The sequence below is a fragment of the Rana temporaria genome, chromosome 1, assembly GCF_905171775.1.
Source record: "Rana temporaria chromosome 1, aRanTem1.1, whole genome shotgun sequence".
Lineage (NCBI taxonomy): Eukaryota > Metazoa > Chordata > Amphibia > Anura > Ranidae > Rana > Rana temporaria.
The window spans coordinates 106047320-106064460 of record NC_053489.1 but is presented as its reverse complement, the minus strand read 5'-3'; the positions used below and the strand labels follow the sequence as shown (position 1 = coordinate 106064460).

At 44.1% G+C, this 17141-nt stretch overlaps 1 protein-coding gene across 1 annotated transcript in view; it reads left to right on the top strand.

Annotated features, from left to right (window-relative positions):
* Window positions 1-17141, top strand: part of MCCC2 (methylcrotonyl-CoA carboxylase subunit 2) — a 131763-nt gene that overhangs the window by 91744 nt on the left and 22878 nt on the right. The window contains exon 14 of the mRNA XM_040341466.1: window positions 14252-14408. Within this exon, the coding sequence (XP_040197400.1) occupies window positions 14252-14408 (157 nt within the window). The remainder of the gene's footprint in view (window positions 1-14251; window positions 14409-17141) is intronic.

Sequence of the window (17141 nt, the reverse complement as noted above, 5' to 3'; positions counted from 1 at the left end):
ATAAAAGTAGACGAGAAGACCTTCAAAAAATACAGGGCTAAGGGATCATCGTCCGCATTCCAACTTTACAAAGAATGCAACAAGAAATTTAAGTGTGAAATCAGTTCGGCTAAGATGGAACACGAAACATACATAGCGGAGGAGATTAAAAAAAATCCAAAGAAAGTATATAAATAGTAAGAGGGAGATCAGATCACATTGGCCCTATAAAGAATGATGAAGGGAATCGGAGTACAAAAGACGAAGAGATGGCAAAGGTATTACAATTTGTGCGGTGATATCTGAATGATGCCTGCAGCTACAGGCATCATTCAGATATCACCGTCTTCAGCCGGCGATTCTGTGCACAATAAGAATGATCAAAGCGGCAGTTCCGCCGCTTGATTGTTCTTATAGGCAGCGGGAGGGGACGTCCCCCTCCCGCCGCCATCCGGTGCTTCTCCGGGCTCTCCCGTGCCATCGGGGGCCCGGAGAGCGAATCGGCCGGCGCTCGCTGCAGAACCATAGAGATGACTGGTGACCAGACGGTCACAGTCATCTCTATGACCGTCGGAGGCCCGGGCGCGACGTTATGACGGGAAATAGTATATTGTAAAAAAAATTCAAGCGTCGCCTATGGAGATTTTGAAGTACCGAAGTTTGGCGCCATTCCATAAGTGTGCGCAATTTTAAAGCGTGACATGTTAGGTATCTATTTACTCGGCGTAACATCATCTTTCACATTATATAAAAAAATTGGGCTAACTTTACTGTTTTGTTATTTTTTTAATTCATGAAACCGTTTTTTTTCCCAAAAAAAGGGGTTTGAAAAATTATTGCGCAAATACTGTGCAAGAAAAAAAGTTGCAATGACTGCCATTTTATTCCCTAGGATGTCTGCTAAAAAAAATATATAATGTTTGGGGGTTCTGATTAATTTTCTAGCAAAAAAATTGTGATTTTTACATGAAGGAGAGAAGTGCCAGAATAGGCCCGGTGGGCAAGTGGTTAAACTTAACACTAATAAGTCAATGGGACCAGGTGGCTTACACCCAAGGATCTTTAAGGAACTCAGTCAAGTAATTGCCAGAGCATTGTTCCTTATTTTTAAGAACAGTCTACTGACTGCTATGGTACCAGGAGATTGGAGAAAAGCAAATGTAGCGCCAATATTTAAAAAAGGACAAAGATATCCCAGGGAATTACAGACCAGTTAGCCTAACGTCAATAGTTTGCAAGCTCTTGGAGGGGATGATAAGGGACTATATACAAGATTTTTGTAATGAGAATGGTATCGTTGGCAGTAGTTGGCATGGATTCATGAAGAATCATTGTTGCCAAACCAATCTATTACCAGACTATGAGAAGGTGAGCCGCCATCTAGATAAAGGAAGGCCTGCAGACGATCTGGATTTTGCAAAGGCATTCGATACGGTTTCACATAAACATTTACTGTACAAACTAAGGTCTGTCAGCATGGACCAAATGGTGAGTACATGGATTGAAAACTGGCTACAGGGGTGAGTTCAGAGGGTAGTGATAAATATGGAGTACTGGGCCAGTGTGGAAAGTGGGGTCCCCAAGGGTTCTGCCTTGGGACCAATCCTATTTAATTTGTTCATAAACAATCTGGAGGATGGGATAAGCAGCTCAATTTCAATATTTGCGGACGATACTAAGCTAAGCAGGACAATAATTTCTCTGCAGGATGTGGAAACCTTGCAAGAGTATCTGAACAAATTAATGCGGTGGGCAACTACATGGCAAATTTCAAATAATGCATATGGGTAGCAAAAACATGAATGCAATCTACTCACTAGGGAGAGAACTTCTGGGGAATCTAGAATGGAAAAGGATTTGGGGGTCCTAGTAGATGACGGGCTTAGCAATGGCATGCAATGCCAAGTTGCTGCAAGCAAAGCCAACAGAATATTGGCATGCATTAAAAAGGTGATTAACAAACCTGCCCAAGTTAGCGAAGCAAGCATTGCTGGGGAGTGGGGTGGTTGAAGCCTCTAAATCCAGCAGACGACTACTGACATTTATTTTTATTTCGGCTAAGATCACCATTGCCAGAAACTGGAAGTCAGCTGCTCTCCCATTTGAACAGCTTAAGGGCAAATTATCTTGGCTGATGTTAAATGAGAGGTTGTCAGCTCTGACACAAGATAAAATGATTTTTTTTCATCAGGTGTGGGATCCTTGGATTTGCTACCTTACTAATGACACCAGAATGCGTGGGGCTTAGTTCTAATTTTCAGTTCTGTGGCTTGGAAATGCCGATCCGTGGCTCCTCCCCTCCCCCCCCCCCCCATTTTCTCTCTTTCCTAATTCTTTCCTCTCGATCTTATTCTCTCTCCCTAATTTCATTGTCCCTGCTACCTTTTTATATCTCTATCAGTCTGACCGGATTAAGCCCATGTAGGGTTTGCTAGGCTCTGGTATCATCTTTTCTGGCTTGTCCGCATTATAAGATCGTTGTCGGTCAATCATCCGAAGCTGAGGGAAAAATTAGGTTTTTGCTAGTTTATGCATTCTCTATTTTGATTTCTTATTTTGTTTTTAATTTTTCTTTTGGTGATGTTTTCATGATATTCCAACTGAGAGTTTTGGGCATTGGAACCCTTGGTATTGAAATCCCAAATGCTGTTGTGACTGTACAATGACTAGATACGCTTCTTGTCTGTTTATATCACTATGTCTTTTCTAATAAAAACATTGAAACATAAAAAGGGGATTTAGACCTGGTTCACACTGGGGGGGGCGACCTGTCAGGCGACTCAGCCGCCTGACAAGTTGCGGTCCACAGTAGTCAATGGAACCGTTCTAATAGGAGCGACGCAAGTCGCTCCGAATTAGAAAAAGGTTCCTGTACTACTTTGGGGGCGATTCGGGGCGACTTGCATTGACTTCAATACTGAAGTCATTTTGCAAGTTGCCTCTCAAGTCGTCTTGAGATCGCCTTGCCGAGTCGCCCCCCAAAGTCGTGTTGCCTGTGTGTGAATCGGCTCTAACTCCAGAGATAAAACGATAATTCTTCCACTCTACAAAACCTGGTCTGGCCGCACCTGGAGTATGTTGTCCAGTTCTGGGCAGCAGTCCTCAGAAGGGATGTGCTGGAACTGGAGAGAGTTCAGAGAAGGGCAACAAAGCTAATTAAGGGACTGAAAGATCTCGGCTATGGGGAAAGACTGCAAGCACTGAACTTATTCTCTCTGGAGAGGAGACACTTAAGAGGGGATATGATTTCAATGTACAAATACCGTACTGGTGACCCCACAATGGGGATAAAACACTTCCGCGAAAGGGAATTTAAAAAGGGACGTAGGCATTCACTAAAATTAGAAGAGAAGCAGTTTAACCTTGAACTGCGTAGAGCAGTGGTTCTCAATCTTTCTAGTGCCGTGACCCCTTGATAAAATTTGCCAAGTTGTGGGGACCCCTAACAGTAAAATTATTTTCGTAGTGTGGGTTGTGTCAGCACCCAAGGCAAGGCAAGTCATTTGCACCCCTAACCCATGAACATTTAGCGCTCCCTGAGTCCCTTCCACTCCACATTTTAGGATGTACCACTCTTTCTTTCCCCTTTTATCTCTCTATCCTAATTTCTTGTCTCCCCCTCTCTCTCTCTCTCTCTCTCTCTCTCTCTCTCTTTCTCTCTTTCTCTCTTTCTCTCTTTCTCTCTAACCATCTTTCACTCCCTTTTTCTTTGTTCCTCCCCCTCTATCCTCTCCCTTCCATGTATTCTCTATTTTTATTCCTTTCCTTACTCCTTGTTGAGGGGGTGGGGGGAATGGGAAGAGTAGCAATGCTGAGGGAGTTCTGATCATCCCATTTAGGTGTTCTTGATAAAATTTGCTGATCTGAGAACTGTAGTGAGGACTTTTATTGGCAAATATAATCACAGGCAATGTTACTGTGTCTCTGGCTTTGTGGTGTCTCGCAGCAGTGACCCCTATGCTGAAATCAGGAGATAGCGTCTCCTCCAGCCCCTCCCACTTCACATTCCTCACCAGGTAGGTGACCTCTAGTCTCCGCCGTGAAAAGGATGGGAGAGTGGTGCGCGCTTCAGGAATAGCCCAGGGTTTGGTGACCCCTGGCAAATCGTAATCCGACCCCCAGGTTAAGAACCACTGGCGTAGAGGGTTCTTTACTGTAAGAGCAGTAAGGACATGGAATTCTTTTCCACAGGCAGTGGTTTCAGCAGGGAACACAGATAATTAAAAAAAACTGTTGGATACCTGCACGATCATAACATACAGGGATATACAATGTAAATAAACCCTGTGTAACAATTTGCATTGAATTAATCTACCTCTGCAAGCTACCAGTTGCGAAAAGTGATAATTCCATAGATCTTCCCAGTCCTCATTATCAATATCTGGAGCATCAGTTTGCTACGTGAAACAGACTCCATGCCTGCATGTGCTGAGGAGAGCTTTATACAGCACAGACAATGGCTTGGACAGAGTCCAAGCCGTTGATCGGAGCTATTAACCTAAAATGTGACCCTCGACCCCACTCTGCCTCTCTCCCACTGCTTCCTTCACTTCCCTATTGCTAGCTGCTAAAATGCCCCCCCCCACCCCTAGTGCCCCCTTCCTGCACAAACCGCCGATCCTCCTCCCTAGAACAGGCCGATCCTCCTCCCTAGCACAGGCGATTTTCACCACCCCCCGCTAGCACTGATCCCTTGTGGCTCTATTACCGACTTTCCTCCTCTGCCTCTCCTGCCGGTAATTAACATGGGATCCACAGCTTAAAGGGTTAATCCCTGATTCTGTAACACCCCCAAGCCCCCCCTCTCCCCTTCAGTGCTGGTAGCTGACATTCCTTCCACCCCCTCCTGCCAGTTGCAGCTGCTGCCTGGGAGATCCGTGAGTCTGTGACTGTCAGGATGATAAATGCACCCTTTTCTTTCCTGAATGAACAAAGTCATTGGTAGCAATCACTCTTCATTCATCACTGACACATAGTAAGCATTGTTTACTATGTCAGTTTGTGAATGAATAGGAGTCTCTGTACAGACTCCTATTCATTCATCTACGTTGCAGCTCAGGCTGCAGAGAAAGGGACTGTCTTCAATGTCTTTCTCTGTCTCAAGAAAAATACATTAGGTGTCTGTTTAGACCACAGATGTCTCTCAAAGCCCCACCCCCCAAAAAAGACAAAGTATTAAAAATAAAAATGTACCTGTAAAAAAATAATAATACAATTGTAAAAAATAATAATAAACCTAGTAAGGGTAGATTTGGACATCAATCTAAATCTCCCTTACCTCTGAAGCCCGATCCTAAGAAAGTCGACGCCTCCTAACCATCTGTTTTAACCCAATTTTTGCAGACAAATGCATTCAACCGCAAACATTGCAGGGTGTGCGCCGCACTTGCCCCCCAAAAAATAAATATTACAAATCCCGGGTGACCCAGGAGATCAACACTTCTGCAAGTGTCAGTTTCTCAGCAGACATAGGGGGAAAATTCCCTTTGAATAAGTGATGGTTTATGGCACAGGCAGTGAGGCAGGAAGGTGAGCATTTACAGTACATCCTGCTTTTTGAATTTTTTTATTTTTTTTTGTTTTGGCCAATTTTTTTCATTTACATGACAGGGTTGCTTTAAATTATTCAGATTTCAGTCTTTATGATGATAGTAAAATATTATTGAATATGTTACTTAAAGTGTATGTTAACCCCCAAAAAAATGGATCCTGCGCCTTTAAAGCATGTTATATGAAACAGTGCTTGTCCTGTGTCATTTGGCCGCCTGTAACGTCTAAAAAACCTGTCTGATCCTGACAGTTTCTCCCCTCCCCTCTGTAAACTGTCCTCGATAATCATGGCTGCTGAGCCCTGACACCCTGTACAGTTTGCATGCTTTCTTCATCCGCAGCCCCGCTGGGTCTTCTCTTGCTCCTGTGTCCTCCTGTGTTGGCTACTGTGTTAGGGTCCGCCCCCGCTCCCCCCTGCTGCTGCTGTAATAACATCATGTACTTTTATATAATCCGCTCTGCCTTATACTGATATGTCCTCCTGTGTGTGTTTGTATATATAAAAAAAAGCCACATGTACCTTATCTGTGATCGCTAATCAGCGATCAAGTGATGCACCGGCTCTCTCCACCTCTCCTCCAGACTGACATCAGCGGGGGAATCTGGGCCCCTCCCGCTGCATCTGTGAGATGAGGGGAGAGGGGAGATGTGGCGTGTCACGTGACCGCTGATAAGCGCTTACAGATAATGTGTGTGTGTGTGTGTGTGTGTATATATATATGGCTTTTTTTATCTATACAACACACACAGGGGGACATATCCTTATAAGGCAGAGCGGATCCCTACTGGGCGTGTCCGGAGCTCGGAGCGGTCCATCTCTGAAAGACACATCACTGAATTCCTGGTTTGTTCCTCTTTTGGCACCTGAGAACTACTGTTGATAATAGTGTATAGTTATAACCTGTAGAAATGGCATGGCGTTGTTTGACCGCCACATTTGCTTTTGCTTTGTCTTGTTTCTTTGTTCATGATGCTACTCCACTCGACAGAAATAATCCGCATGTAATGTAAAGAAAAACCCTTAATAAAAATCTATTGTGGAAAAAAAAAAAAAACTTTAACCTACAATAACTGAGTAAGCAGCATGGCCTATTTATAAATTTTCATGGTGGGTCTCAGCTTTTTAAAAGCGTTGGAGCAGATTACATTATCTAGCAACTCATTTAGAGACAGCCTCTCAAAGCCACTTCTGTTACTAGAAGCTCTCATCAGAATTTTATGCAGGCAGAGTCTATTACGATCTGTTTTTACAGATGGAAAGGGAATGTGCACCGAATGTTACCATACACCCCAAAATGCATTCTGTTGCTTATCCTGAGTATGGGGATACCACATGTGTGAGACTTTTTGGGTGCCTAGCCACTTACAGGACCCCAAAAATCAATCACTGCCTTCTGGGTTTCTAAGGGCGTAAATTAATGATTTCATTTCTCACTACTTTTGGAAACCATGAAATCCCAAGATGGCACAGCCCTCAGTTTAGGCCGATACGTATTCTTCTACCTATTTTTGGAAAAAAAAAATCGCAATAAGCGTTTATGGATTGGTTTGCGCAAAATTTATAGTGTTTACAAAATAGGGGATAGTTTTATTGCATTTTTATTAATATTTTTTTTTTTTTTTTTACTACTAATGGCGGTGATCAGCGATTTTTTTTTTTTCGTGACTGCGACATTATGGCGGACACATCGGACAATTTTAACACATTTTTGGGACCATTGTTATTTTCACAGAAAAAAGTACTATACAAATGCATTGTTTACTGTGAAAATTACAATTGCAGTTTGGGAGTTCACCACTAGGGGGCGCTGAAGGGGTTAAGTGTGACCTCATATGTGTTTCTAACTGTAGGGGGGCGGGGCTGGATGTGTGACTTCATTGATCGCCTTTCCCTATATCGGGGAACAGACGATCAATGACAGTGCCATTGTGAAGAACGGAGAAGGTGTGTTTACACACACCTCTCCCCGTTCTTCAGCTCCTGTGACCGATCGCGGGACTCCGGCGGCGATTGGGTCCTGCGGCCTCAGTCATGGAGCTTCGGACCGGGTCGGGCTGGGCACTTAAACAGGACATACAGGTACGTGATTGTGCCCAGCCGTGCCATTCTGCCGACGTATATCGGTGTTAGGCGGTCCTTAAGTGGTTATACTTGTTGCACGGACTCAACATGCCTATCAGCAAATAGCTTGGGTTGTCTTCTTTCCAAATAATTTTAATTTTGGGGAATTTGAACTGTCCAGGCATTTTATGCAAAACATTAGAAGCTTTACATGAAAAAATATTTTTTTTTTGCTAGAAAATGACTCTGAAACCCCAAAATTGTATATATATTTTTTTAAAGCAAAGACCATACAGATTAAAATGGTGGGTGTTGCAATTTTTTTTTTTTCACACAGTATTTGCGCAGTGATTTTTCTAAGGAAATTTTTGGGGGAAAAAAACTTTTTTTTATTTTAATGCTCTAAAAACACACTATAGTGCCTAAATGTTTGGTAAAAGATGATCTTATGCCGAGTACATAGATACCAAACATGACATGGTTTAAAATTATGTACAACCGTGTAGCGGCATTAAACTACATACATTTTTAAAAGCCTTTACAGGTTACCACTTTAGGTTTACAGTGGAGGTCTACTGCTAGAATTGTGGGGGGTGTATAGTGATAAGGGGGCGCTAAATAAGTGTAAATAAGAAATTAAATACAAGTGTTCAATTTTCATAGAACCTGTGATACAATTGATAACCAGTGAAAGTAATTAAAAAGCAATTCATATACAAAGTGCAATTGTGCCATAAACAACCAGCAATTAGGAAATAAAGTGCATGTGCTCAATAATAATATATATCCAATGGAACAATAGTGAATGGAAAAACGAAGTGCATAAACAAACAATGCAATGGGCAGCAATAGTCAACCAGCGGTAAGAAACAAAAAGTCCAGGAAGTGATTATGAAGAAGTGTAAGTTGGCAATATTGAGTATTAAAGTGCCGCATTGGCGCCTTAAAAGTCCACTACAAGTGGAGTTTTTTTTCCTCCATGAAGTGAATATGGTTCCTTGAAATTCTACACCATCACCACTGTGACAATAGCCATATGGAAAAACGACACCCAGTGGAAATAAGGGTAAGTGCCTACTTACCAAACCACTGTGACCTCTTTATTAGAAAGGAAGGTTAGGTGGATTTTTAGTACAGTTTGGTTCCGTGGTCTGTACTGATACTATGGGATCAAGCCAGAAAGGACTCCGCCAGAATGATGGTCAGGAAAAGAATGCGAGAGGGCAAGCCATAGCGTGATTCAGTTTTAATAAAAATATACTTTAAAAAACACACAGGCCAAATGGGCGCTTACTTTTAAAAGTGCCTAAGCCTCAGCACTGAAGATGACAGACGTGTTACAACCAGGTGTGTTGTGAAGCGATCGCCGCACTTGGTCTCAATCGCATGGATCAGCGTGCGTGTTACCGCCTGGGAATCCTGAAACCGGAAGTGGGTGAAGGTAGTAGCGTGACCAGGAAGCGCCTCAACGTACGTTTTGTCGTGATGACGTCGCCAGGAAGCGTGATTCTACTGTTAGAATTATTGCCCTCGATCTAACGTTTGCTGTGATAATTCGCATGCAATTGCTGTTTACATATGAAATGAGACCGACACTTGCGTTCATCTTTGTGCACAAGCACGGTGGGACAGGGGTGCTTTAATTTTTTTAATTAAATATTTTGCCTTTTTATTTTATTTTTACACTTTTTTTTTTTTTTTTATTATTATCACTGGGAATGTAACTATCCCCTATGAAAGCAATAGGTAGTGACAGGTACTTTTTTTTGTTCTATTAGACCAGTGATGGCGAACCTTGGCACCCCAGATGTTTTGGAACTACATTTCCCATGATGCTCATGCATTCTGCAGTGTAGATGAGCATCATGGGAAATGTAGTTCCAAAACATCTGGAGTGTCAAGGTTCGCCATCACTGTATTAGACTCTAGATCTCTTCTCTGCCCTCAAAGCATCTGACCACAGCAAGATCAGTGTGATGAGATGCTTTCCCAATTTCCCAATGGCGCTGTTTAAATCAGGCGAAACCAAAGTCATAAAATGCTCGTAGCTTCCAGTTTCTTATGCACCAACTCTTAATTGATAGAGGTGTTTAAAAAGTGGCACGCTTGAATAAAAATTGTCCACGTATGAATGGTACCCTTTTCTGAATAAGGGTGACACCAAGTCCCAAACAATATTGCCGCTGTTCCCTATGTAGTCTGGGCAATTGAGAAGCTCCAAGCTTCTCTCTTTTCCCTCGTAAACCAGAAAACTCCAAGTATAGCCTGTTGCCCTGTCACAGAGTTTATCCATCTTGACCCCATATCTGGCACACTTTCTGGGGAGATATTGTTTGAAAACAAGACGGTCAGAAAATGCAATCAGGGACTCATCAATGTAGACATCTTGATCAGGGATAAACAAGGCTGCAAATTTTTTGTTGAAGTAGTTTACGAGGGGCCAAATTTTATGGAGCTGATCATATCCAGGGTCACCTAGAGGACGACAGAGTTCATTGTCATTGAAATGCATGAACCGCAATATCAGCTCATACCTAGCCCTGGCCATGGCAGCAGAGAGCACGTGCATATGGTGAATTGGGTCAGTGGACCAATATGACTGCAACTCTCTCCTTTTAGTAATGCCCATGTTAAGGACTAGGTCCAGAAAGGTCTTACATTTGGGAACTGTTATAGGTTTCCACCCAAACTGTCTGACAAGGGGTGAATTTGGGTGATGAATTGACCAGCGTATAAATTGCTTTGGTCCACAATAGATCCGTACAGATCCTCCATGAAAAACGTCTCAAACTCCAAGGGCGTTAAATTTGCTGTTTCCACCTGAATTCCGGGTAGGCCAGTGAATGGGGGAAATACGGGCGCTGCTGAATCTATGGGCTGCCAATCAGGATTTGCAAGTGTAGTGGGAAGGGCACTACGGGCCTGTGTTCTAACTCTTGGTGGCTGCAGGGCACTATTTGTGCTAGCCCACCGCAGCAGCTTAAACTTCACTTATGGGACTCGCCACTGCATACTGCAGTGCTGGTTTGTCTATGACCAGGGTGTATTGGACCGCTGGTGCTTGCCAGTTCACCAGAAGGTTGAGCGGCACTAGTACTGACACTCTTCTGCATACGAGTACCATGTGGTTGTTGCATCTCAGCAACAGAAGAATGAAGTCGGGTACACCTGACCTTAGCAGGGACCCATTCTCCATCCTCGTAGCTATCTGTTAGGGTGCCGCTCGCTACAGGTTCAAATACTGAGCCTGAATCTGACAGTGAGGACTCCCCGCCAATGGCGGACTAAGCAGGGGGCGAGGGGGGCGGGCCGCACCGGGTGCCACACACTGGGGGGGGTGTCAGGCCGACGCCCCCCCCCCCCTTCCGTGACTGAGGCATGGCGTGGTGACAGCATGATTGACGGCAGACTAGGTAACACACAGCCTGGCTATTCAGGGGGGGGGGGTGCCGTGCGAGCCGTACCCGAGTGATACCCGCCGCCTGGGACCTGGCCCGGCCGCAATGATCCCCCTTCTCCATGGCAGCGCAGCGCCGCGGCTCTGATACTATCGGCTGTGACTGTCTGACAGTCACACAGCTGACCCAAGCAGCGTGAAGCTGCGACCGCCTCCCCCTCCTCCGTACAAGTGCTCTAGCACGCGGCGCGCTGATCGTCACTTTACATCAGCAGCATTACGGCAAGGGGGGGTGTCACTCTGCACTATTGTAAGGGGGGGTTCTGTATATGAGGGGGGGTTCTGTATTGTGGGGGGGTGTTCTGTATATGAGGGGGGTTCTGTATTGTGGGGGGGTGTTCTGTATAGGAGGGGGGGTTCTGTATTGTGGGGGGTGTTCTGTATAGGGGGGGTTATGTATATGAGGGAGGGGGGGGGGCTGTATTGTAGGGGGTGGTATCTGTATGGGGGGGTTCTGTATTGTAGAGGGGGTGTTCTGTATTGTAGGGGGGTCTGAACTGTAGGGGGGTTCTGTATTGTATGGGGGTGGTATCTGTATAGGGGGTTTTGTATTTGGGGGGGTTCTGTATTGTAGGGGGGTGTTCTGTATTGTAGGTGGTGGTATCTGTATGGGGGCTTCTGTATTGTAGGGGGTGTTCTGTATTGTAGGGGGGTGTTCTGTATTGTATGGGGGTGGTATCTGTATAGGGGGTTTTGTATTTGGGGGGGTTCTGTATTGTAGGGGGGTGTTCTGTATTGTAGGTGGTGGTATCTGTATGGGGGCTTCTGTATTGTAGGGGGGTGTTCTGTATTGTAGGGGGGTGTTCTGTATTGTAGGGGGTGGTATCTATATGGGGGGTTCTGTATGTGAGGGGGAGGGGAGTGGTATCTGTATGGGGGGGTTCTGTATATGAGGGGGGGGGGTTCTGTATTGTGGGGGGGTTCTGTATTGTAGGGGGGGTGTTGTGTATTGTAGGGGGGTCTGATCTGTAGGGGTGGGTCCGTATTGTGGGGGGGGGGGGGTGTTCTGTATTGTAGGGAGGTCTGCACTGTAGTGGTGGGTCTGTATTGTAGGGAGGGGTTTGCACTGTCCAGAGGTGCAGTCTAATGTAAAGGGATATAGAGGTGCTGTGTAATGTAAAGGGGTCCAGAGGTGCAGGGTGCTGTGTAATGTAAAGGGGTTCAGAGATGCAGGGTGCTGTGTAATGTAAAGGGGTCCAGAGGTGCAGGGTGCCGTGTAATGTAAAGGGGTCCAGAGATGCAGGGTGCTGTGTGATGTAAAGGGGTCCAGAGATGCAGGGTGCTGTGTAATGTAAAGGGGTCCAGAGGTGCAGGGTACTGTGTAATGTAAAGGGGTCCAGAGGTGCAGAGTGCTGTGTAATGTAAAGGGGTCCAGAGATGCAGGGTGCTGTGTAATGTAAAGGGGTCCAGAGGTGCAGAGTGCTGTGTAATGTAAAGGGGTCCAGAGATGCAGGGTGCTGTGTAATGTAAAGGGGTCCAGAGGTGCAGGGTGCCGTGTAATGTAAAGGGGTCCAGAGATGCAGGGTGCTGTGTAATGTAAAGGGGTCCAGAGGTGCAGGGTGCTGTGTAATGTAAAGGGGTCCAGAGGTGCAGGGTGCCGTGTAATGTAAAGGGGTATGTGGAGAGGGGTACACAGTAGTTACAAAGAGATATTAAAGGATGCAGGGGACGCAGTGGGGTGTTTTTACATTTTACCGTGGGGGTGCCAGATATAGGATCCGCCCCGGGTGCCAAATGCTCTAGGTACGCCCCTGCTCCTCGCTCTCATCTGTCATGCTCAGCATCCTGTAGGCCTCTTCACTAGTGTACCTTTGGTTTGGTTTGACATTTTGGCCACTAGTGCGACTCACAGGTTATGGAGCACCTGGTTGTCAAAGGACTGTTGTACCGCTACAAAAAAATGAACTGTTAATGCTAGCAGGGATCAGGCCTGACTCTGCTAACCCTGCAGTTTTGTTTGATGTGTTTTGTAAGTGACAGTGATCTATTGATACTGCACTTGGGTGGGCTGGGCAGAGGGGCTAAACACAGGTGCTGACAGGTGTCTGGGTTGATCCTGCTAACGCTGCATTTTTGGGAACACTATACTACTGGGGACGCTAGTATAGATCTGATCAAATCAAAGATATTGATCCGTGAAGACACTATTCTTGTAAGGGAAGTGTATGGTGTGTGTTGGTGCTACTGGCAATAAAAAGGGTTAATATCTGATGCTGTCTGGGATTGTCGCTAACGTTGACACTAATTAGCTAATTAACATCACACGTGACTAATACGGTGATCAGAAGAAAAAAATCTGTACACTATACTAATGCCACTGTGACGGAGTGAAAGGGTTAAGTGGGGTGATCAAGGGGTTAAACCTTTATTGGGGTACATATATATGGGGGGGTACCCTAAACCTACCTCGGCCTACCACTAACTGCCCTAACACTGATTGGTGTCACAAGTGACACCAGTACAGTGATCAATAAAAATGTAAAAAACTGCACTTGGTGACACAGTGACAAAGAGTGAAAGGGTTAACTGGGGGGGGGGCGATCAGGGGGTGAAAATATGTCCCTACGTGTACTGGTGTTGGAGTAGTGTTTGTGTACTTGCTGTGAGATGCATCTCCTGCACTCTAAAAGTGCAAATCTGAAGTGCAAACGTTCAAGAGTTGGGACTGATCTGAGGTGTGAAACTGCAGGAATTGTGACTGATATGAGGTGTTATAATGCAGGAATTTAAACTGATATGAGGTGTGAAGGTGCCAGAATTGGGGGTGATCTAAGGTGTGAAAGTGCAAGAATTGGGGGCTGGTCTGAGATGTGACTGTGCAGGAATTGGGGTGATGCGAGGTTTGAAGGTGCATGAACTGGGGCTGACCTGAGGTGTGAACGTTCAGGAATTGGGCTGATTTGAGATGTGAAGGTGCAGGAGTTGAGGTGTTGTGAGGCGTGATGGTGCAGCAATTGGGGTAATGGGAGGTGTAATGGGTCAGGAGTTGGAGCTGATCTGAGGTCTGATGGTGAATGAATTTGGACTGATCTGAGGTGGGAAGGTGCAGGAATTGGGGCTGATCTGAGATGTTAAGGTGCAAGAATTTAAGTCATGTGAGGTCATCTACTGATATATTTGGTACCCTGACTTCTGCTTTATATTACACAAGCTGAAAATAAATAACGCCATTGTAACATCAGCAATGAATCTACTTCTTTCAGGTTTCATGGTTGGACGTGATTATGAAGCTGGCGGAATAGCTAAGGACGGAGCCAAAATGGTGACAGCTGTAGCCTGTGCCAGTGTGCCCAAAATTACTGTTCTTATTGGAGGCTCTTATGGGGCAGGAAATTATGGAATGTGTGGCAGAGCTTACAGGTCAGTGTCCTTTTATCTAGAATATTCACTGTATAGAATGGTATATATCAATGTAAGCTCTTACTATATTGTCTGGAAAGCAGTGTCATAAATTGCAAACTGCTGGCTTTTGTTTGGTGTTTTTATCCACTCATTGGGATGGAGATGCAAATGGATTTCTTGTGCAAAACATGCACAGTTTACTAAATTGTATGGAAAATGTATCCAGTATAGTTGCCATTTCAAACTGTCCAAAAATGTGTAGAAAATTTAACTAAAGCTGATAAATGAAGAAGAGAAGCTCAAAAAGCATTCTTAACCACTTGCCAATCGTGGCATTTTTTTAATTTGTCGCATACAGGGTAAAATCATCAGCATTTTTTTTGCTAGAAAATTACTTGGAACCCCCAAATATCATATATTTTCTGAAGCCTGGAGAATAAATTGGTGTATTGTATTTTTTTTTTATGTCATGCGATATTCGCATTCATTTTATCAAAAACAATTTTTCAGGGAAAAAATACTTAAAAGAATTTTAGTGCACACAAACACAATATAATACAGGCATGCCCCACTTTTAAGTACACAATGGGGTTTATTTACTATCGCTGGAGAGTGCAAAATCAGACTCACTTCTGCAGAGAAACAAATGAGCTTCCAGGTTTTATTATCAGGCTTAATTGAACAAGCTGGGGTTAGAACCTCATTGGTTTCTATGCAGAAGTGAGCCTGATTTTGCACTCTCCAGTGATAGTAAATAAACCCCATTGTGTACTTAAAAGTGGGGTATGCCTGTACGTAGTTTCTGGTAAAATTTAAAAATCTGATGTTGTGTCGAGTAAGTGGATACCAAATATGTTAAGATTTAAAATACTGCACGCATATGAAATGGTGACGAACTACGGTATCTAAAATTCTCCATAGGTGATGCTTTTAAAAGCTTTCACAGGTTATCAATTTAGAGTTGAACATGAACTCTGGCACTAAAATGATTGCAGTCACTTTAAAATTTGTGGATATACCTCATGTGTGGTGCAATCACAGTTTACATATGCGTGCCAAACACAAATGCGCATTTTTGCATTTGTGCGTAATCACGGAGTACTTTTTACATTTAAAATAAATAAATAAAAATGTTATTCATTTTTAACATTTATTTTATGCTGGTCTTTTTTTATTATAATTTTTTTCATGGCTGCGTAGTTGCTTGGAGTCAGTTGGTTAGAAGGGACTGAAGTAAAAAAAACAGTCAGGTAGCTTGTATTTCTCAGTACAAGTTTCCTGTAATCGTCTAAACTGATAAGGTTTTCAGGCTTTATGAGTGAATATTCAAAGCAAATATTTTATAATTATTCTTTGAAGGATACAGTCATTTGTTAAAAACAACTGTAACACGCATGTCCAGTCAAGTGGAATTTTGCGTCTTCAGAGACCCAATCAGGGATTTTTTTTAATGATTCCCCAGGCTACAATACTCCGCTTCAGTCCAGGGTTTTCCCCCATAATATCTCTTCCACCACAAGATGCCCTTGGTCTGCATGGTTAAACAATGTCCTCAGAAGATTGAGGGCATTATGAGCTCACCCCCATGGGAGCTTAAACAGCACCTTTTATTTGCAATGGACTGATGCAGTATGGCACTGATGTTATCACATGACCGCTACTCTCTACATCAGTGGCATCAAATGACTGAACTGGAAATATCTGAAAAAGGTAAGTATATATAAATAAAAATAATATACACACAAGGGGGAGGTGGTGGGTCAGTCATAAAGCCAGAATTCGTTTTTTTTTTTTTTTAAACTGTGTAATTTGGAAATCTAATTTGCATCAAATGTTTAATACACAGAGCTTTTGATTTCGCCAAATCAGTGGTGGTCAACTTTTTCAATATGGAGGGCCTCAACAACATCAAAGGGCTGCAAGTCAATTAATATTTATTATCAGAAAGAGCAGACACATAACAGGATATAGTCAAAGACTATGAGCATGATATAAGAGCTGGTCAGAGACTGTGGACATGATACAAGAGATGGTCAGAGACTACCGACATGATACAAGAGAATAAATAAATATTAATGTCTTAAGTGAAAGAGCCCCTTCATTCTTTCAACACAAACCACACATATAGAACCCTGGATAACAGGGGTAAAACAAAACAATGAGTTTGTGTGGTTGTACTGGGAGTTTGGTTAGGACAGATCCGACGGGGTTCTCGGTCACCCTGTGCCCCTAATAGATTATCAACAGGCTGACTTACACGTAAGAGGGGCCAGGGGAGCTGGACAAGGAGTTTCCTGACCTTTCTAAGGTAAGCTGGGTTCCACAAGCCCCCCGGCCCAAAGTAACTCCTGTCACATATCTCCCCTTTTGCAGGAGACTAACACAGGAGGAGACCACAAATGGGTTGACTTCAAAGTTAGGCCATAGTTCCAGTACCGCAAACAAATTGTCCAGAACAGAGCATTATTCACCGAGCCAACCTCTGCCTCTTTCATAGAATATAACCGCTGCTGGGGAGAAGTGCAGACTGGTCCTTGACACTGGAGTTCTTTTAGCCACTGGAGAGAAGACAGGGTGGCTTGGCTCACTCTGTCATGCTGTTGGGGTTCTGGGCCAACTGCCCAGCGTTTCTGTGGTATACAGGTGGAGATTGTGGTCCCATCCACTTTTACTAGATGAAAGTATTTGCAGAGCAAGGCTGATATCCTCCTGTCCCAATGCCAGACCCTTTTCTGGGGTTTTGTCAGTGGA